Genomic DNA, 23,503 nt, shown 5'->3' on the forward strand with positions numbered 1-23,503 from the left:
AGCACTGTCTAGGAATAACAAGAGTTGAAAGGGACCTTGGAAGTCTTCTAGTCCAACCCCTTACTCTGGCAGGATGCCCTACATATACCAAGTCAGACAAATGGTTGTCCAAATCTCTTCTTAAAAACTTCCAGTGTTGGAGCACACACAATTTCTGGAGGCAGGAGGTTCCACTGATTAATTGTTCTGTCAGGAAATGTGTCCTTAGTTCTAGGTTGCTTCTCTCCTAAGAGGCACCCTGGTTTGACATATCCCTCTCTTTCATTCATTATTGTCCTTCTGCTCTCTCTCAGTCTAAACGATGGGTACTATTGTTCCTTATCTGCATGCCTTCTGGGTGTTGGCAGTTGTAGTATTGGCATAACACTGGGGAAATGTGGACACCAGCCGCCTGCTTTTCTCCTAAGCCTGCCTGCCTGTTTCTGCTTTTCCCATGCTCACCTCTTCCTCAGCCTCCACAGGAGCCTCTCTTAGTTTATCCATCTCCTGCCCCAACTCCTTCTTCAGCACTTTCCGCTCTTTTTTGGCCTCCCTACACATTTTCCATGCCTGCATCTGGAAATCTTGTTTACTACTTTGCAGCAACTGCTGCCTCTCCAGGAAAACATACACTCCTGGACCTCATTCGCTTATCATTTGATGACAGCTGTCACCACTACTGCTTTTGTCTCTTCTAGCCCCAACACCAGCCTTCTCTTATACTTTTTTCAGGCCTTGACCACTGATTCCAACTCTGATTTCCTCCTCCCTTTTCTTCTCCTTGAAACACTAGGAAATGCCCATTCACTTGCTCGTAATAATAATGCATAGCAATGCAGTGCACTTAAAAAAAACCCTGAAAGAAATGGGCTTTGATCAAAAACATCACATTTCAGCTCCACCCAGGTTTCTGGATCCTAGGGCAATCCTATATCATTATCCTTTTAAAAAAAAATCAAAAGAAATTAACACTAAGATGAACTTTTTAAAGTGTTTTTCATTGCAGAGTCTGTTTATCGGGCCTTTTATGTTGTTTCAAGTTGGCTAATGCTAAGTAGGCAAATACAGTCAACAGCATAAAAGCAATATAAAGAACACCACCAATGTGATCACATCTATTTTATGCCTACTGTGCTGTCTCTTATATTTAGGATAACATTCTAGGCTCAGAATTTATTATGCCAAGACTCTTGGAAACAGCCAGGTCTTTACAAGCTTCCTATGTCATGGCTCCAACAGATGAAACTCTTTAAAAGAACTTTGAGGCATTGTTTACCTTAAAGAATCTTTTATTCGAGGAACAGAGCATCGGCACTACATAGTTGAAGCCAAAAACTAAATTCCCCACCCCGCTGGGCACAAAGTATAAAAGCACTATTCCCTCCTCCAATTAACAGTCATAAATCACATTCCCCAATTAGCTTGAAGCACAGGCTTTCTCCCCAGCTCTCCAGGTGGCCAAATCTTTATCAGCTCTGGGCTCAAGAACCTTGATTCCCACAGCTGAGTATTGATGTTATGTCTAACTCACGGGTCGGCAACCCGCAGCTCCGGAGCCGCATGCGGCTCTTTGAGCCGTCTCTTGTGATTCCCAGTCGCCCAGTGCGCGCGCACCTCTTCGAACGGGCAGTGGTGCGCGCGCACCTCTCCAAATGGAGAGTGGCACCGCCCGTTCCGAGAGGTGCACGTGCACCTTTCCGAAGGGCGGAGGTGCGCATGCACCTCTCCCAAACCGCCGCCGTCCCGTTTGCACAGCTGCCGCATTCGTCCAAACGGGATGGCGGCGGCTTGGGAGAGGTACACGCGCACCTCTCCCAAGCCGCCGCTGTCCCTTTCGGAGACCTGCTGCGTTCGTCAAACATGGACGAATGCGGCAGCTGTGCAAACGGGCCGCATTCATCCATGTTTGACGAACGCGGCAGGTCTCCGAAAGGGATGGTGGCAGCTTGGGAGAGGTGCGTGCGCACCTCTACCAAACCGCCGCCGTCCCGTTTGCACAGCTGCCGCGTTTGTCCATGTTTGACGAACGCGGCAGGTTTCCGAACGGGACGGCGCGCACCTCTCCAAAGGGGAGACCCGTCGCCACACAGGTGCCTCCCATTTTGCGCATGCGCAAAATGTTTTTTGCGCATGCGCGTGAGTGGACGCACGCGCGCGCACTTTTTGCAGCTCCCACTTTTTTGTTTGTATGATGGAACCGGTTCTGAGTGGCTCTTTTCCTTTTTCCAGTTGCCGACCCCTGGTCTAACTGGACTCTCATTCACATCCCCCCTCCCAGCATAATCTAACTCTAAAAGCAAAAGAGAAAAGATGGCTACATTTCCATCTGTTGTCAAAGCAAGGACATCCGATGTTAGCAGCATTGACACTCTAAACATCAGAGTAGGGCCCAAACTCACCCTCCATCCCTGAGCAGGCTGTTCTAGAATCTATTCTAGAAGACAGATCTTCCAACAGAGAATCCTTGTTTCCATGCCTTCTCCCAACAAAAGTAAGCAGGGACCCTCAATATGTCTTCCTTGGTGGCAGACAGATTTTACTTGGAATAGGTAGTCTCAAGAAGAAAAAGATCCCATCCTACATAAGGTTTTATAGATAATAAGCAACTTCTTGAACTGCACATAGACTAAAACAGGCAGCCAATGGATCTTCCAAGGTGATAATGATGGATCTGACCCATTAGCAAACAGGTAGCTGCCTTCACCTCTAGCTGAAATTTTCATGATTATGAAAAACGCTCATATGTACTGTGAATTGCAATATTATGACTGAGAAGTGGCAAGGTCATGAGTGAACACTGTTAATCCATTTCAGGAAATACCCAACCTGATGTACCATCTAAAGATGAGCACTTCCTGCCCTAGCTCTTCATAAGTACAGGAACTTAAGCAGTTGGTTAACCTGCTCATTCTGGGGAAGCCCCACCATCTAGAGGCCATATTGGAATGGCCCTGGGTTGTGTTGGATTTGGATTAAGAGCCATTTCATCTTTCTTGAATTAAATCTCACCCCGTTTTACTCCATCCACATTCTAACAACCTCTGAGCATTGTTTTCTGCATCATTTTATTTTCAGCCAGTGGTGGAGATATACAATTAGAGCTACACATGCAGATTACTCTTTATCATGTGCCAATGGATGACCATACTTGAATGCCCAAAGCCTTGAGCTCATCTATTTCCAAATGACCAAATGGAATTGTCCATTTAGGAAGGAAGAGAAGCATTATGAAATGTTCAACCTGCTCCCAACCCTTGCAGTGATCTAGAAAGATAATCACTAATTATGGTGGAAAAGGCCAAAGTAGACTCAGCAAGACAAGGAGGACAGTACAGTATTCCCTTCCCTATCTAGGTTCATCACAAAAGCAAACAATGTTATTTCCATCCCATGTCTGGGCCTGGACCATAGCTGAAAAGGTCCAGGTAATCTGCTTCTACTAGGGCACTTTGTAATGCCACTCCACAACCTTCTCAAAATCTTCCCCCCAACGTGGAGGTTGGAGACTGGGCAATTGTTGACTAATACGGCCAGATCGAGAGGCATTCTTTTAAGGAAGAAGGGTCATTCCAGTGTTTCTCTTAAGGATGCTGGCATCCTTAAGGATCCCTCTCTCAGATCATCCCGTTTTCTACTGTCTGCATTAACACCCTCCTCCTCTTCATGACAACTGAAGTCACCTGAAGTAGGAATCAACTGGCAGAGCTTGTCTCGCAAAAGTCCTAGTAGTAGTAGCAGCAGCAGCAGTAGTGGCTGTAGTAGTTGTAACCGTAGTAATAGCAGTAGTTTTGTTTTTCATTTGCCTGTAATACAGAATTTGAGAACAAAATAACAGCATATACCATCCACAGTTTGATATAATCACACACTGCATTCCAATTTAAAACCACAGCTTAAAATAGCCTTAAAAGCTATAGAACAAGAGAGTGTCCTGACCTATTTGGCACACAATTGACTTTATTTCATATTGAAGAGCTGAAGTCTAAAGTGTAATGCAGGTATCCAACCTAGCTGGGAAATAGCCTGAAAACAAATCATTGCAAATTTGTTATTGTTTAGGAACATTTTTCACCGATTTGTTTTTTTTTTTAAGTGATTTAGAAATGTGCTTGAAAGTGTGCTCAGAATCTGGCTTCTTTCTGAACACAGACCCAACTTCTCTGCTTAATTTCATATTTATTTATTTCATTTCATTCACCGTCTCTTTTTCATTGGATCCTACTCATTGCTTCCTGCCTCATCCAGTCTCTTATCTCAACTACTCTTTCCCTTCAAACTTTTTGTTACAACCCAGCAGTTTCTCCAATTCATGGGGAGGATACAATTCTTAGAAGTTACAACTTGGCAGTGCCTTTTGAAGGAGAACTACACTACGCACCGCCTATAATTAACATGTTCATATTCCTGCACAAGCTGAACCAAGTCAAAGTGACCACCTTATGACCATATGCCAATTGTGACCCAAGTCAGTGTGACAGTGTAAGCTAGTTACTTGAAAGGTCTGACTTAGTACATGTTCTTCATTACTAGGAGAAGACATGAGAGGTGGTTGAACCAAGGTCAGGAAGATTCAAGACCAATCTTCTGTTACATGTGCAGACTGTGTTAGAACTTCAAAGGATCTGTGAAGTCGAGGGAAATTCTGCAGTTCTCAAAACAAAATTAGTCAAGGGTAGCAGGTGAATTACGTATCAGCCTATTTTTTTTGACAGGGATTTTCTTTCTTTCCTGTTGAGCACTAGTCATAAATTTATAGTGAGAATGAGAATTGGAAACACTGATTAGCAAAGGGCATTTTGTATTTTTGTTGTTGTTGTTGTACTGTTTTCACAAAACAGAATCTTGGAGATAATTGTCCCAAAGGGAGGTTGTCCATGTTTATTTAAGTCACAACTGGGGAAAACCATCCTAACACAAACATGAGATCAAGCCAAGATGGAATTTCCTTCCTTTGTCTGGAATATTTAAAAATTGGGTTACAGAAATGTGTTCTACCTGGGTTTACTTCTGAAAGTGACCGTAGATCAGCCCTGCTATTGCATTAGGATGCATCAGGCCCTGCCTTGCTGGGATTGAATCTGCCTGTCACATAAAAACATTTTGTAGAGGTGTTCTCAGAGTCTTTCTTCTGTGCCAAGTGCATGTTATATAGACTAGGTCAAGGGTGTTCAAATTTGGCCCTTTTATGACTTGTGGACTTCAACTCCCAGAATTCCTCAGCCAAGCATGCTGGCTGAGGAATTTTGGGAGTTGAAGTCCACAAGTCATAAAAGGGCCAAATTTGAAGACCCCTGGGCTAGGTAGTCAGGTTTTTTTCGGTCATGGCCCACATGCTCTGGAATTCACTTCCCCCTAGAGCAGGGGTAGGCAACCTCGGCTCTTTTATGACTCATGGACTTCAACTCCCAGAATTCCTGAGTCAGCTATGCTCACTATGACTCAGGAATTCTGGGACTCAGGAATTCTGGGAGTTGAGTCCATGAGTCATAAAAGAGCCGAGGTTGCCTATCCCTGCCCTAGAGGCTGGTGCAACATATTCCCACTTACCATTACCCCAAGTGGTTAACACAACCTTGTGCCATCCTCCTCTTGATCCTAACTAATTACTTAGAGCAATTTGTCTCAGGATGGGTCAAATAATGTTTTTAATGTAACTGCCTTATTACCTCTTAGCCAATATTTAGACTGAAATGAGTTACAAAACTTGCCAATAAATAAATGCATATAATCTCTATTGAGCCTCTGGCTTAATTCACACTTTAAGTTTAAGTCATAATGTGATTTGCTAGCATGTTGTGGGTGGACCCAGCCAACCAAAGATTGTGTAGCAAAAGAACAGTTAATGAATACCCTGAACCCAGACAAAACTGTTTAACGAAATTTGTGTCACAGCTACAACAATTAAAACTTCACTGTATTTTTTTCTTTTCATTATGGTTTTAAAATGGTGATTTAAAATGCTTTATGGATGTTTTATTTTTTATTTGTTTGATTTGTGGCTTTAATGATTAGACAGGATGATCTATAAAAAAAGTATTACGATGTAACTTTAGACAGAGAGGTTAAAATATAATTTACTTTTGAAGTAAATTGATGAAGAAGCCATTTCTTTGTATCTTCTTTATCTTCTTAAGCTTTTTTTCCTTTTCTTGCTTTTTTTTCTTTCTCTTTTCTTGCTTTTCTTTCTTTTTCTTACTGTATATTTGTTTGGATTAGTTTTTAAAGAAGTTTCAGTGAAAATCATTTATTTGTCTTGTTTTTGGCTTGGGTTAGGGAAGAAATTTGTAGTCCTATACTGTAGAGAAAGGTGACTTCTGTGTTTCTCAGGCATCTTTCGATCCATGGCTTGCTTGCTGCCTAATTGCTGAGCTCCTCATTTTCTTGCAAGCATCTTAGTCACAATATGGGTCATAAGAAAAGGCAGAATTCCAGAGAGTCACTTGGGAAATGAAGATCTAACCAACCATGCTGAGCACAGAGTTTTGGTCTGTTTATTTTATTTTTTATTTTTAAAGCCACCTGGCTCCTTGTTAGAAAAAGCCTGAGAACAGCCACTCCTTTCTAGAAAGAATTTTAAGGTTGGATTAACACAACATACTAAGCCATGCTTTAGTGATTAGCCCATAACTGAATAGTTTTTCCTAACATTACTAAGCCATAAATAAAGATACACAGTCTTAATGGCTACATTTATGCCAACCTAAATCAAAACAAGACGGGTTGCCTTTTGGTTTGGTGTGATGATGCATGAAAGCAGTCCAAGCTTGCTTTTTAAGAAACACCGTTAACCCAGATCAAGAGTAGGTGAGTGGTAATCTCCAGATCACCCAACCTGGCAATGAATAATGGGAACTGCTGTCCACTTCCCAAGGATTTCATGTTGTCTTCCTGTATCTTCACTTATACCTAACAATAACAAAGAGACCTAGACTGGTGTCTTCCCTAAAACCTATTGAGAAGCTTGATTGAAAAATAAAAAAAATCTATTTGGTAGCCTATGGTCAGTTCAGAAGGATCAGCAGCAGATTTTACAAGGCAGCTCCTCTAAGCCTTTTGTCAATTACACTTGCGCACAGGATTAACATGTCCTTGCAATCACAGTTTTCTGCCATGTCACTATGACATTGCCATCAACTTATTCTCGGCCCATAAGTGAGCTAGGTGAAAGTTCTTAGCTTGTACCAGTGTTACAACAGCATTTCCTGTTCTCATTCTGGCACCTATCACACCAAGAAAAGGATTCACCCAGCACACATTAACAGGCAAATAGCAGTGTCCATGTGTGTGTGTGTGTGTGTGTGTGTGTGTGTGTGAGAGAGAGAGAGAGAGAGAGAGAGAGAGAGAGAGAGAGAGAGAGAGAGAGAGAGAGAGAGAGAGAGAGAGAGAGAGAGAGAGAGAGAGTTTTAGAGAACAGTGCAAAGAATGAAAGGGGAGCAAATTAGGAGCCTTTGAATCAGTCTTGACTGACTCCTGGCAATTTCATGGACAGGGCTGTGAAATTTTCTGGGCAAGGTTTTTCACAACCGGTTTGTCCTTGCCTCCTTCCTAGTGTGAGAGAGAAGTGACTGGCCCAAGCTCATTCAGCTGGTTTTGTACTTAAAAGTAGGGCTAGAACTCACAGTCTCCTAGTTTGTAACCTGGTGCCTCACCCATTTTACAAAAGCAGAGGAGAGATTAAAAACTCACTGGAGAGCTGGTTATTCAATATCAGAGATCTTATTGACCCACACACTTGATGCTCTACCCCTGCCTCAGTTTTATTAGAGCCGTGCAGATCTTCGCAGGGGTGCTTTCCTTCAGTGAAAGCTGAAGAAATGCCTTTTCAAGCTGCTTTTGGAAACAGTGTGGTTCCCTCGTGTCTAAAAGCAAAACTTCCATGTTGCTTTGCATTACCTCTTCCAACTACCTCTTTCAGCAATTTCAATATCCTGCAAAAAGGTTTACGCACATGAACATTAGCCTTTATTGGGAGTTTGGGAAGATGCAAATGTTAGAGCAAGGCTGCAAAATGAGCAAAGCACAAGATGAATTCTTTGCTCAGCTACAGTCCATAAAAGTCTGAAACTCTGGGAATTCAGAAAGCTCCAATGTCTACTAGACCTCCAAAACATCTTTTAACCTCTCTGAAACAATAGGAAGGGTCCTAACTCGATTCAAAGTAGGACGCTGAGCTTGTCGATCAGAAGGTCGGCAGTTTAGCGGGTTGAATCCCGAGTGCCGCGTAACAGAGTGAGCGCCTGTTACTCGTCCCAGCTTCTGCCAACCTAGCAGTTCAAAAGCACGTAAAAAATGCAAGTAGAAAAATAGGGACCGCTACGGTGGGAAGGTAACAGCGTTCCGTGCGCCTTTGGCATCTAGTCATGCTGGCCACATGACCACGGAGACGTCCTTGGACAAGCGCTGACTCTTTGGCTTTGAAACGGAGATGAGCACCGGCTCCTAGAGTTGGAAACGACTAGCACACCTGTGCGGGGGAACCTTTACCTTTACCTTATTTAAAGGAATGGGGCAAGTCAAACAAAACCTCTTCAGATCAGCCCTGATGGTGAAATAATTTTGTCCAGCATATACAGTTGACTAGGACTATATCCTGTGGTGCAGCCCAAACTGGAGAGTTTGGTCAATCCAGCCATGTGCTTCCAGTTTTCTGCACATGGTGTGTAGTGCTTGTTCCTGATGCACTGTCTGGGCCAACAGTGTGGGACCAGAACCAGATCTGACTTTCACGACCACCGGAGCTGTTCATTACCCTATAGATTCGCAAGCAAAAAGACCATGATACAGCCAGAAAGTAAACCCTTATCTACAGTTGAACGGGGGAAAGGGGAAAAAGCTTGCTAGAAAAACTGTCAGAATGCTGCCTGCTTATTGCTTAAGACACTCCATAACCAAAGGAGAAAGGAAGAGCTAGCTGTGGAGGAGAAGGAGAGTTGAGGGTTGACCCTCCAAGGACACTTGCTGATTGAAACACAACTGTTTGACCTATGTGATCCTTCCTGAGCAACCTTGGGCCCATTGGGATCAGATTGCATTTGTCCTGGGTTTTCACAGCACTTTATGGAGCACTTCGAACCAATTAGAGGGACTTTTATGCTAATATCCTTTCAAGCAGGACAAGGGGAACAAGGAAGGCACTGAATTATAATAGTCAAAGAAGGAGTATGGGTAGTTTGTATTTCACTGTCTCATATTACATGAAGTCCTCTACAACCAGTCATTTAATGATCGAAGTTACAATGAACTTAAGAAAAATCTAGTTATGATCTATCCTGAAAGTTACGACTGCCCCCTGCTTCCCCCCCCCACTCTGCAGTCATGTGATTGCATTTGAGGCACTTGGAAACCAATTTCACACTTACAACTGGTTGCCACACTTACAACTGGTTGCCATGCAATCATGTGATTGCCTTTGCAATTGTCTCCACAGAATTCCCCAGAAAGTCAATGGAGACGTTGACAGGGAAAGTTGCCACCTGCCAAAATATTTCCCGTGACTTCTACGGCAGGTTGGAGAAAGGAAGCTTGGATCAGGAAGATCTGAGCTTCCTTCCTGAAGCCCACTGCTGGAGTTCCTTTCTTCCTGCCCTCCTTCGCTCGTTCGATCCATCTGCTTAACAGCCTGTGTAGTTGCATAATGACTGCAACTGAGAGAGCCAGAATTGCAACTGTTAAGTGGTTGTGTGGGCATCTCACTTAACTTCCACAATTACTTACAATTGAAATTCTGGATTCAGTTGTGGTTGTAAGTTGAGGACTACCTGTATCTTTGTGTTAAAGAGTGTCCCAATCAGGAAGAGGGGGCAAATGGGGGATCAGCCTGGAATCATTAATATAGACACAAGAGGGCAAGATCTGATCCCCTTGAATTCTGTTAAATCTTATGTAATCATTCCAGGGGCAAACTGCCAGTCTGGGAAGATTGCTGTAATATAGGTATTCAGCAATAAAATAGCTGGTTTATAGGTTAGACCTGTGGATCTGATTGTATATGGCTGAAGCTTGATCTTTTTATTTAAGAGGAAATAGTATTGTGTCCAATGAGTTGCTCATTCACCTTAAAGCTAGTATGTGTGTTGTGCGTGCATGCATATACACACTGTTATGTATTGGGCTCAAATATAATACCATGTGGGTAGCTGCAGCAGCTAACGGCTCTCCAGTAACCCAGACTACAAGTCTCCAGTGCTGCTATTGGCTGTCCCTAGGCAGCAATGGTTGCTTCAAACCTATTGGCTGCTGCCTAGGGGCTAGAGTATAAATTGCGGCTAGTTACAGCTCAGTTCACAGTCTGCAAGCAATAAACCATGAGTTTGCCTGAACTCACTTGTCTCGCCTTCTTTCCTGCGCCAAAGAACCCGCTACACAACACACACACATGGTAGCTTGGTCTAGTGGTTAAGGCACCAGGCAAGAAAGCTGGAGCCTGTGAGCTCTAATCCCATCTTAGCCACAAAAAGCCAGCTGAATGACCTAGAAGCAGTTACTCTCAGCCCAATTCATCTCACAGGGTTGTTGTTGTTGTGGGGAAACTAGTAGGAAGAAGCAGTATTGTGTGTGTTCGTCACCTTGGGTTTTGGGATTAAAATAAAATAAATAAACAATATAACATTATGGTTTGGTTACCACTGCATGGTAAGACAAGATCAAACAAGCCACAGTATGGTTTATTGTGATGTAGAAATCTAAGGCTATGCTATCACATAATCCTAAACCAACGCATTTAAATAATAGTTTGTAATGCAAGCTATCATGATTCGATTCACTTATCATTATAAATCATAACAGACTGTTCACCTCAAACAAACAAACGTGTCAGATTATAACTGGGATCTCACAAGCTAAACTCTAGACTGAAAGCATGCAGCTGAATGTGTTGGGTTTATTTTAAATGAAGAAAACGCATAAATTCTCGGATGGGACTTTTATAAATGGATTTAAGCAGGCCAACCATATCTCGATTGCAAAAATCCATTTGACCAGTAAATGGCAGTAAAATTATGCAGAAAACTCTAATCCTCTGCCATTATCATGTGGTTGGGCATATTTTTGCACCCCCATTAAATTGTAGGCTAGGACCTAATAACGTATTCTTGTTATTAGCTGTTGTTTCTATATTTAGAAAATTGTCAAAATGTTACGGAAAAAATTTGGGTACTGATTTGCAATTAGCACAGTCTTAACTATAGAGGATTCTGGGAGTTGTAGTTCCAGTACACGTAGTCCTTGATTTATAACAGTTCATTTAGTGACTGTTCAAAGTTACAATGGGCACTGAAAAAAGTAACATATGACTGTTTTTTCACTCTTACGACCATTGCAGCATTCCCCCATGATCAAAATTCAGACAATTGGCAACTGTTTCATATTTATGATGGTTACAGCTTCCTGGTGTCATAACATGACCTTTAGCAACCGTCTGACAAGCAAAAATCAATGGGGAAGATTCACTTAACAACCATGTTACTAACTTAACAAATGCAATGATTCACTTAACAACTGTGGCAGGAAAAGTCATAAAATGGGGCAAACTCTCTTAACAAATGTTCCACTTAGCAACATAAATTTTGGGCTCAATTGTGGTTGTAACCTGAGGGCTATTTGTACATCTGGAAGATACTACACTGGGAAACAGTGATATAAAGAAAATGTAATGATTCTACTGAACAACACAAGTTCACAATCCATAAAAATCTTTGACAAAGGGTGAAGCAGGGGGGGGGAAAAACCCCACACAATAGGATAAAAATGTTGTAACAAAAGTAAAGCTGTTTTTAATAACAGATATGTGTACCTTTTGCAAACTATAGATAAGAATCTCACTCTTTGTATAAAACAGGGAAAGGCCAGCTATTGCCTAAATGTTCAGGATAAATCAGGCAGAATGATGGCTGATATAAAGCTTGCCGACAAAGAATGTGACACAAAAAGATTATTATTATACAACATGTTGACAGGAACTGTCTAAATTTAATCACCAGCAGACACTGCAATCAGAGGACTTAATTTCAAAACATATTTGACAATCAATTTCTGCTCTTCCATATTGTTGATTTGCAGGCTCTCAGCAACCAAGCTCTCAGCAAGTGATGTCAGGTTTCCCATCCCTGAACCCTCCCCCCCAAAAAAGATAATTCAATAGTAATGTGTCCAAAACCATTATGTATTGTACCGGTCTTAATGATAGCACAAGTTTTAATGTTCATAATCACAAGAATGAATGAACCTTTATTGTCAAAGTACAACCGTGTACACATTGAGATTGGCTGAGCCTCCCTTCGTGCCTGCCCCCCAACTCACAGTGACAACAAACCCTCCATCTTGTTATACCATGTGAGCTAATTGCACAACACACCGACCTCGCAAGTCAATCATGCATAAAGTTTATAAAATTATTTCCCATTCAAAAGCCTAACAGCCCACAGATAAAAGCTGTTTTTCAGCCTGTTGGTGTGGCTGGCTATACTCCTATATCTCCTACTTGATGGTAGGAGAGTAAAGAGATACCGTCCAGGGTGTGAGTTGTCCCTGAGAATTTTCCTCACTCTTTCAAGGCAGCAAGCCCTGGCGATGTCATCCAGTGGTGTCAGGGGACAACCCACAATTTAAGGCCTCTAAACTAGCTGACTTTTTTTCCCTTACGCACTTATTTAATCCCATTTATATCCCGCCCTTCTCCGAAGACTCAGGGCGGCTTACAATCTAAGAAGCACAAATCAATGTGCTTAGCAATAGCCTTCATTCTATGTATATGCCTGCTTATTAGGGCTTTCCCCCCCCCCCAGCAGCATTATTACAAAGTCAGCTTATTGCCCCCAACAATCTGGGTCCTCATTTTACCTACCTCGGAAGGATGGAAGGCTGAGTCAACCTTATACCTTCACTTGGACAATTTTCATGATTAGGGAAGGAAATCCAGTTCCAAATTTTCCAAAAACTTACCATCCTAAGCCCTAACTGGACAAAAACTGTGAAAAGCCTCAAGTTGTCAAAAGGAAACAAGAAAAATTGGTTTCAGGGACTATGCAGTTAAATGTATTCCACCCAGGAGAATGAATTGGAATACCTTTGTTTATTAAAAATGCAGAGGTTACATGTAGCTTCTGAGCAGAAAGGAAAGTATTTTCTAAAATTTGTTTTCTAAGCCCCTTTACCTATTTCACTGCATGGTTTATGAATTGCGTAAGTCATAGGAAAAACTGACTCTAGTGAGTAGAGTCAATCTGCCCACAATCTGCCCACAATTTCCCTATCCAAATAATTAGCAATTCTTTGTCCCAGCCAGGGCCTCCAAACTTAAAAACTTTTTGAGAGAACAAGTCTTCTTATCTAATTCAACATGAGTAGCTCCCATGGGGAACACCACAAACAGGACAAGAAGGCAATTACACAACCATATTTATCTTTCCTATAAATGCTCATCATTTATCTTATATAAGTATTGAGGCCATGTATTCTTTGTTTCACCAACCTTTTAAACCAACATGGCTGGACAACATTGCTACAGCTTGTGATCTCAAATTCCATAGTTTTAATTATTGTGGATTGTATGAAGAGATGCTCCTGTTTTGTCCTGATTTTTTGTCAGGCCCAAGGAACAAAGAAGGACGCATGGAGTTGCTTTTAAGTAGCTTCTTTATTGTTGCTTGCCTGTAGACAGGGATTTTGTCAGATTAAAGCGCTTACCTGCATAACACTAGATTTACCCTGGGAAGAGCCAGGTTCTACCTTTGCTCTCTTTCTGCATACCGAGAATCCAAGCATCTTTGTCTCTTTGCTTGCTGGGAAAGAGCCTCTTCATCCTGCAACTCTGGCTCACATTCCACCACAATTGTCCCACTATCACACAGCTTCATTGGATGATTAATGAGCAAGTGGCAGTCATGGCCAGGAGGTCCTCTGCACAACCGCATTAGTAAGTCGATGGTGCCAATTCTTGGATCAGGAAGCCCTGACTCATGCCTTCATCATTCCTCAGTTGAACTGGTGCAGTAAGCTTTACCTGGGACTGTCCCTGAAGATTATTCAGGAGCAAGAGCCTTGGTGGAGCAGTGGGCTGATGCCTCCTTAAGTAACACCGGCTGCCTGCAATTAGTGCAGGTTCGCATCCCACCCGGCTCAAGGTTGACTCAGCCTTCCATCCTTCCCAGGTAGGTAAAATGAGGACCCAGATTGTTGGGGGCAATTAAGCTGACTTTGTAATAATGCCGCTTGGGGGTGTGTGTGTGTGAAAGCCCTAATAAGCAGGCGTATACATAGAATGAAGGCTACTGCTAAGTTTGTAAAGCCGCCCTGAGTCTTCGGAGAAGGGCGGGATATAAATGGAATTAAAATAAAAAATAAAAAAAAGCTGCAACTCATCAGGGTGGGTAGAGATGGACATAACTCATGTGACACATCTACTGTGCAGGCTGAACCAGTTCCTAGTTGCAATCCAAATGGAATGGTCATCACTACTGAAGCCCTTTATGGCTCACGATCAGGTTATTTTCAAAAACTACCTCTCTCTGTTTCTGTCTATCCCATATACTGCAACATAGTGGACTTTGACCAAAGGCACGAACACGTTTCTGATTTTTTTTTTAAAAAAAACATGGTAACCTGTTTTTATGGCATGTACACCACACCAGTTATATTTTTGGGAACTGGGTAGACATAACTCTTTAAATATATATATAAATGATTGTATTACAAAATAGGGTAATATGCTCTCTTACGTTCTACTTTATTTCATAGCATGCTTAATTTTATACACTTTTCCTATCCACCCACCTACCCCAATATATTTTTCTGACCTAAAAAGCTCCAAACACTGTAATATTTTGTTTCTCATTAGTTGATCATTTAGTTTTACTTTCCCCTTCTCCACCTTTACCTCCACAATCTTCTTTCAGAGGTATGGTAAATTAAAATTACACATAGTATGCCAACTGAAGTCAGATTTATAATCTTAACCCAGATTATAAAATCGAGTTTGAATTTTGGATCTTCACACTGGATTTTATAATCTAGAGGTGAGCAATCTACTTATCCCGGCATTCCAAACCTCTTCCCTTTTCTAGTTATTTATTTTCTGTCTCTCCTTTATTATTTTTCCAAATAACTCAAGTGGTGAACGTATCCTATTTTTACCACAACTCACCGGTGAGGTGTGGTAAAAAACTCACCGGTGAGGTGAGTTGGACTGAGAGAGAGTGACAGGCCAAAAGTGACCCAGCTGGCTTTCATGGCTAAGGTTGAATCTGAACTCATGTTCTCTTGCTTTCTAGCCTGGTGCCTCAGCCACTGGAGCAAAGTGGCTTTTGGCTGGAGTTTCTGAGAGTAAAGGATCTGCATGGAAAAGCAGTATAACATGGACGCACACGTGCACGCAACGCCGCAATTTTGTTGAAGAGCAGAACAAAAAATGGCACTGAGCATGGGGTTCAGCTTTTGTCCTTTCCTTCCTAAAGCAAGCGCTCAGTCTTGGCACATACAAATCAGTGATGTTTAATTAAAATGTCAGAAATGCAAATAAACCATTAGCAGCTACTTTTCAGCACCCATGATTACACTCACTTATGCCCGGTCTCCACCAGTCATAAGAAAAATATAAGTCAAAAGAAAAATATACAGATCATTTAAATGTATAATTTAACATTTATGAACTACCTTGGCAACTCTTTCCTTTAAAAAAAAGGCATAATCTTGATTAAGGGTAATATATTCATTTTACATGTATCTTCCAGTGCTAAGAAAACATACAAATAAAAGATGTTTCGCTGCTTTTCCGCAGAATTCATCATCCACCAAGCCACTTCTACACATTCTGTTGTTTTTTTCACTTATTCCATGTAAACCATCACGTAGATGATTTCTTTGGTTTTTCAATTTCACATTTAGAAAATCAATTTATTCTCCCATAACATTAAAGCCACATCACTGTTGTAGCAGCCTGAGGACCTTGCTTCAGGTCACCCACCCATTGCCAACATCATTACTGCATGCAATGAAATTATGCGTGTGTTTTACAAATCACAAAATTTTGATGTGTAATATATATACAGTAATTTTTTCCCCGTTGTTCCAATTTTAGGTGTTCATTTTTTTAAACTCTTAAATATAATGCATATTTAGTGTAATTTAGTGACCATGTGTTGTGCTGTACAGTCTTAGTGACAAATGTGTTCAAACAATAAGTTTAAAAAATAAAAAAGCAAACAGAACAAGTTTTCATCTTTTTCAAATGTTCTTTAATTTGAAAGCCTGCGTGACCTCACCCTATCAGGTTGATGAGAAAGTAAATCTACATAGAGCTATTAAACAGTAAGCCCAAAGAAACTGCAGTGTTGGATTTCTGCTTTGTTCAAATTGATTTTGTATCTGAAACTGCTCCTATCCTTCTGTGCTGGAATGCGCATCTAAAGTACCTTTTAAGGAATGATAGTAATCAATATAATTTGGGATATAGTTTTCTGTCACCAAGAAAACCACACGAATGTGTTGAATAAGGGCAAATTTGAACCTGCTTAGTAATAAAAGATACATTAATCATATGGAAGCTCTCCAAATGTTGCTGAATTACAATTGCTAGCATCTCTTGCCATTAGTCATGGTGAGGGCAAAGGTACCCAATTTGTACCTTACTGTAAACCCCTAAGTACATCCAGTCAGGAGTAAAATCCAGTAAATATAATTTTCTTTCAAGTGGAAATAAGTACGATTATTTTGTAATAACGCAATTACTGATCTTCATTCCTTCATTTTTTTCTTTTCTTTTCCCTCATTCTGCAGCTGCTTATGTTTTTTTATTTGAGAATTTTTGTTTCCAGAAGCTGTTCCATAGAGAAAATATTGTTACAACTAATACTGCATGTGTGTGTTTTTTTTCCCTCCAGGCAAAATCACAAAATCGTTCAAATTTAACTTACTGTTGATCAACGGCTTTTCCCAGAAAATGAACATGCACACTCAGTTCATGCATCCATAAAATATTTTTTAAAAAATACGGGTTGTTTTGTGGGGGCCCAAACCCTACTTTGATTTCACTCTGCAGTGTTTATTTTTGTGTGTGTAGGGGTGGATAGGGATTGAATCAAGAGAGATTAGAAGGTGAAATACACACATCTTTAAATAACTGTCAATAACAGCTATCAGCACATAAATTGACTCATTTGAATGTGTGAAAACAAACTGCAAGAAATGAGTCACCACCAATCTGTGCCTTTCATCCCAGCAAATAAGAACCCCTTTCAAACCCAAATGAGAGCCTTTAAAAAAAACCAGTGATGTGTATCTCTGAGCCCACCTTGCATTCTCTGTGTAAAAATTAGTGGAAGGGGGGAAATTTTAACCATCCACGTCATCCTATGAATCTACAGACTTAATTTTGCTATTCATTTCAATAATCTGTTAAAGCCAGCCAGAATTATTTTACCAGATAAGAAAGTCAGGTTTATCTCAGAAAGCTAAGAAAGGTCAGGCATCATCAATTTCATGGATAGAATACCACCAGAAAATTTCAGAGATGTAAACTGTGCTAGAAAATATCAAAAACATCCCCAAACAAGGCAGTAACAAACTAGTTTCTTACTATTTGTCAAGAAAATGGGATACTTGTATCCATGAAATTAGCAGAAGTTAAATTTGAGAATTTTTTCTTTTCCTTTTCTAGTTATTAATGCTCAGTCCTATACATTTTCCCAATTTGCCTTTATTTATCGATTTGTATGCCTTCCCAATTTCTGTAATGACCTAGGCAACCGATCAGAAGTAAATTCAGCCAAATTAAATAAGACATATATCCAGGTTTTTGTTTAGTGACTTCATATTACTTCTTTTATCCTGGCAGTCAGAGAAACTCCCTTGACTATCCTGGACTTGTGTAGCTTTAACAGGGTGCAAATGAATGATGCCATAACAGAACTATTCTCATCCTGTCTTACTTCAATCCTTCCCTGTCTGAAGAAAAAGCCTGTTGTTTCAAAAAGGACATTGATAAGTTTATTGACATTTTCACATTTACGATAGGGCTTAAACTTTTAAGGGCTGACCCCATGCCCTAATGAAATTACTTTCTGAAGCCTACACGGTACACCTGCTGAAATATTATTTTGGCAGCCTTGGTGGCTGGCAGACAAGAGATCAGACACAGATTCCAAACTGCACTCTCTGAACCATCACACTGTTCTTGATATAGGTGTACCTGTCACTTGATGGCTGCAACATCGTGTCTTTTAGTAACACTAGTAACAATTGCACAGACTGCAACGTCCCTGTGTTTCCCTGGAAAATTAAAGCCCAACACACTACTTCCTGCAGGTGTGTTGTTCTAATATGTTTTCACTGCAACATTCAATGTAAGCAGAGTTTGTAGCTCTCAAATACAGAACCTTTCAATAGACCTGATGCATACATAAAGTGTAATAAAAATAAGGTTTGTATGCTTGTCCAAAAACATTGTTTCATCCTGGTTCTTATTTCAGCTTCAATCAAGCTGCTTTTTGCCCTTAGCATGTTTTTTTTGGTGTGTTCCAGAATATTAATTATGGGTAACCTTCCTCAACCTCTTGTCCTCTTCGAATATGTTTTTCTGGATTTGGGGTGTTCTAATACAATTTGGAACCCACATTAGGCTATTAACTTCCATTATTCCCAGAGAGCACTACCATTATAGGATGGTGGGAATATAATTGTTAAGCATTAGCAGAGAAAGGGGTGGGGTGTGGGGTGGGTATCCCGATCGATGGGGCTGCTTCCCTCTGTTCTCCGCTACTGTTGCCCCATTCAGTCTCAAGATGTCTCACGTTGTCTTTTGCCAGCCTTCTCGCTGCTTCACTTAGCTAGTCAAATGTGCCAACTAGCTATATTACAAGGAGACGGAGGAGGAGGAGGAGGAGGAGGAGGAGAAGGAGAAGGAGGAAGAGGAGAAGAAGAAAGAGGAGGAAGAGAAGAAGAAGAAAGAAGAAGAAGAAGAAGAGGAAGAAGAGGAAGAAGAAGAAGAAGAAGAAGAAGAAGAAGAAGAAGAAGAAGAAGAAGAAGAAGAAGAAGAAGAAGAAGAAGAAGAAGAAGAAGAAGAAGAAGAAGAAGAAGAAGAAGAGGAGGAGAGGAAGCACACGGTCAAGTCCGTGTTTTGCTTAGTCAGGGGTGGAACAAGGGAAGGTTTTGACCGATGGCGCGGAGGAATCTCGCGTTTCCTTAGGGACGAATCAGCAGAGGTAAGCTTGGGAGACTTTGTCTTGATCAGGAGGCAGATCCTGCTAAGTAACTGAGATTGCGTTTAAAAAAAAAACAACAAACCAACAACCAGAGCACATGGAAGCTCAGAACGTTTCATTTGCAATTGCAAAGCCACCCGGTACGCGGCGACTCAAGAGTTTAAGCCTCTCTGATTGCGGCGAGGCTTGCTTACTCTTAGGTAAATAGGTCGCAGAAAGCACAGCAGGCGTCTTTGTCAGGGCATCGCTCAGCCCCGCTCTACAGCTCGGCTCCCTCAGGGCCCCGAGCGAGCGCGCGCGCGCGCGCGCGGGCGGGCCCGGGCATTTATCTCGCAAGGAGTGGGGGTGGGCGGGGGCGGGCATCCCGAGCAGCCAATCGCAGCGCCGTTCGCGGGGAAGGAGGGAGGGTGCGAGCGCGCTGGGTGGGAAAGCGAGCGGCCGGGCGCCCTCAGACCGGCCGGGCGAAGGGAAGAGCGAGCAAAGGTAGATTATTTCTCGAGCGCGGCTCGTGTGAGCGCCCTCGATTCCCGGGACGACGGAGCCGGCAATGGAACCGAACAGTCCCCGTAAGATCCAATTTACGGTCCCGTTGCTGGAGCCTCATCTCGACCCGGAGGCAGCAGAGCAGGTTGGTAGCAGCAACGTCGGCAGCGCCTACTTTTTTTGTGTGTTTTTGGAGGCGCGGGGGGGGGGGGACGAAATATATCCTCCCTTTTACCCCAATGGCAAGTTGAATGGAAAGTAAACCTCAGCCCGGATGGTTAATCTGGACTCGGCTCTCTTTTTTCGAGATAGGCTTTCTAATCTTGGGGCATCATCCTGAAGTAGTCGTGTAACGCCCGGTTTCCCCCCCCCCCCGCCGCCCCAAGCACGCATTTTCCTACATATTTCAATGAGATACATGGTTAGGGAAGCGTGCTAAGGACAGATGCCGGGCACATTTAGGAACATCATCTCTTTATTCCTCAGAACCATTGTATCACCAGATTTAAGGTATCTGCATATGAGGACCCAGATTGTTGGGGGCAATTAAGATGACTTTGTAATAATGCCGCTTGGGGGTGTGTGTGAAAGCCCTATACATAGAATGAAGGCTACTGCTAAGCTTGTAAGCCGCCCTGAGTCTTCGGAGAAGGGCGGGATATAAATGGAATTAAAATAATAATAATAATAAAAAAAATCTTGATATATTTAAAATAAAATTCCTAGCATGTGTGATCTTCAAGAACCTCAGTTTTGGTTTTAGCACGTGAATGGTCTCCAGATCTGCTAGTTTCCCCCAGGAAGACCCGCTTAACAGGATCTGCTACAATAGCCTCTTTCTCATTGTGTTCCCCAACTATTTAGCTTAGAAAACATTGGAGGTGACATTGCCATCTTGGTTAGGATCAATGACTGTGAGAGCCAGGCTCAAGCTCTGCCGGTGATGGGACCTTCTTTTGGTATGCGTCTTTCTCCAACCGCGGTCTTCCCTGGCATTTTATCTAGGTTAACCATTTCCTCCCTGTTCTGATGCTCCCTTTCCTTACACTCACCCAAAGGCCCAAGAAGGCAACGTGACAAACTTCGCCTGGTTCAATTAACTGGTTCTCTGGATTCACACAATAATCAAGTTAACTCACTAAACTTAAGATTAACCAAAGTTCAACGGTAGGCTCATGACCTGGTTAAAGACAAAGCTGGGCAAAATGAACTAGAATCATAGATTGCTGGGGACCCCTCTATGTTGGTACAGGTATACTGTGGGAAATTGGACCTCAGTTTGGAGAGACAATCTTGCCTTGATATATTAGCGTAGGATGCTTTGCCAACAGTGTAAGCAGGGAATAATAGCTAGCCAGAGGAGTTTCTCCTGGGTTGCAGGAGGAAGGGAGACTGTGGCATGTTATAGGGTTGGGGCTGTCAAATGCAGCAGGCTGCTACATTTGATCAGAAGAACTCAGTGTTCTGTGATTGTAGCCAAACTCCTCTCTTCTACACAGTTATTGCAAGTATTCAGAATTCTGAGCTCCCACTGTTTCTGGCCCAGAACCAGGGCTTTTTTTCTCATAGAACGCTCAGAACGGACTTCCGGCACCTTTTTGAATGGAACCTTGTAGGGTAGGCAAGGAGGGTTGTATGACATGTGTAAGTTCCGGCACCTTTTTCTTTTACAAAAAAAGCACTGCCCAGAACTGTCACTGTTTTTTAAATTTAATTGACCTCTTGCTTTCCCTGGCTGCTCCTCTACTACTTTTCATAGTACCATTCTCTGGAAAGAAAGAAAATGATCGTGCCCATGTCCCTGCCATGAGGAGCTTCCCCTGCAGATGAAGCTGCTGCTTATAAACCCAGGCTGCCTTTTTTTTCCTGATTTATTGATAGTCTTGTCTCCTGTTGGAAGCTCTTTAAAAGGGAACAGAGTAGTCTTCCTTAATCCCTTTTCCACTCCCTTTTCATTATGCTACATATTGATTGTTTTAGATTTGTTGTAATTTCATTATTAGGTTCTAATGAGCTTGATTTTGTTACTTGCACTTAGCTTCAAAATGGATACACAGGAAGCCATATGGGAATAGTTGGGGGGGGAAAAATAACCTTGACTCCCTCCAGTGGTGCTGAATTAACACCTCTATAATCTGCAGCCTTCCCTGTTCTCCTGCCCTGCCCTCCAGCTCTTGGGACAAAGAGTAAAGTTATTATTATTATTATTTTCAACAGCAGTCTTTTTCTTTTAGTTCATTGATCCACTTCAGTGGATAGAACTTGCTGTCCTATGATTGGCATGTGCTGTCTCTGAGCAATAGTGACCTGTATGGATTAGGTCATCTTTAGGAACCCCAGTCTGTTTTGGACCTCCACATCCCTTTAAGCAACAGCAGTTGTTGGAGGAAGGCAGCAAAACCAAATTGCTCAGGATAGCTTGAGCCTGCATGTGGAACAGGACTCATGCTGTCGCTGGTATATTCATCCTGTCTTCTAAGCTTTAAAAAAAAGGGAGTTAAAGTCTCCTTTGAGTTGAGCTTGACTTATAACCTCATAAATACATCCATGCCATTTTCTTCATAACTCTATGGAAATTATTTGCCATTACTTTCTTCTGGCATATTAAAAAAAAATCCCAGTCTAGCCTGCAGCTTTGGACTTCCTGCATAGGAACTGATTTTATGCTCCGTCCAGACAAGATGGAGAGTCAGCTGTGGCAGGTTTCTCCATCTTTTCACTTCACCAGCTTTCCTGCACAAGCAGTCACTGTCAACAAGGGTTAGCTCAGAGACTATTTCTTTCTGGGAAGTATCCCTGAGGAGATTTTTTGAGAGAAGCTAATAAAAGCTGACCTTTAGAACAAAAGAGACTAAAATCTCCTCAGTGCTTTCATCTACAGGTACCAACAAGAAATCAAAGTCCTAAGCCTGCTTTAGATGCCATTCTTCTACCTGAAGAAATCAAGGCTGCCCTGGCAAAGGGGCATTGCTTCTTTAATCAGAGAGCAGAAAATTCTAAATGTTATCCTTAGGTTCGAGTACGGTTAAAAGAGTTGGATGTTGGGAGCTGTATTTCAAGAAAATCTGGATGGCCTTCTCTCTAGTGTAGACAGTCCCGGGCTTGGACATCTGACTTGGCCAAACCCAGGTTCAAATGATTCTACTGCTTTGCCAAAGCTTACCTCCTCCCCAGGTTACCATTTTTTCTTTCTTTCCCTGAGTGAACATCTTGGTCTTCTGTGGCACCATGATTCCTTACTGCCCCCCCCAGCCCCCCAGCCTGCAGCTGCCTGATTAAAGATCTCCTGGTGGGAATTAAAAGACATACCTTTCCAGAGGTATGGTGATGGACTGGTTTAGCTTTGGATGAAATCAAGCATAGTGAGAAGCATTTGTTGGAAATGAAGAATTGGTTTAGACATCCTTAAACATTCTGGTTACTTGGAGCTTGGTGATTCATAGCTGCAAATATGTGAATTGACTATACAGTATTGAGAAACTTTTATATTAGAAGTTTTATATTAGATGTAGGCAAGAGGCACGATCTTCAAAGGTAACTGTGGTGTGAGGAGACAAAAGTATTAACCTGGCCAAGAATAATACACACAATTGGAGTCTGAGGAGAGAGGGAGGGAGTGGGAGGGGGGAGAGAGACTGTCTACTTTAAGGTTACAAGAATAGAATAGAATAGAATAGAATAGAATAGAATAGAATAGAATAGAATAGAATAGAATAATAGAGTTGGAAGGGACCTTGGAGGTCTTCTAGTCCAGCCCCCTGCTTAGGCAGGAAACCCTATATCATTTCAGACAGATGGTTGTCCAATCTCTTCTTTAAAAACTTCCAGTGTTGGAGCATTCTCAACTT

The 23,503-nt window shown here is 42.0% G+C and overlaps 1 protein-coding gene and 1 long non-coding RNA gene across 2 annotated transcripts in view; one reads left to right on the forward strand and one right to left on the reverse strand.

Annotated features, from left to right (window-relative positions):
* LOC310634413 overlaps positions 1-23,503 on the reverse strand; it is a 486,982-nt gene that overhangs the window by 170,138 nt on the left and 293,341 nt on the right. The window lies entirely within an intron of this gene.
* PPP1R1A (protein phosphatase 1 regulatory inhibitor subunit 1A) overlaps positions 19,567-23,503 on the forward strand; it is a 94,585-nt gene continuing 90,648 nt past the window's right edge. The window contains exon 1 of the mRNA XM_083352771.1: positions 19,567-19,800. Within this exon, the coding sequence (XP_083208897.1) occupies positions 19,720-19,800 (81 nt within the window). The 5' untranslated portion in view covers positions 19,567-19,719. The remainder of the gene's footprint in view (positions 19,801-23,503) is intronic.

The sequence above is a fragment of the Vipera ursinii genome (genome assembly GCF_947247035.1).
Source record: "Vipera ursinii genome assembly, chromosome: 2".
In the NCBI taxonomy this organism is placed as follows: domain Eukaryota; kingdom Metazoa; phylum Chordata; class Lepidosauria; order Squamata; family Viperidae; genus Vipera; species Vipera ursinii.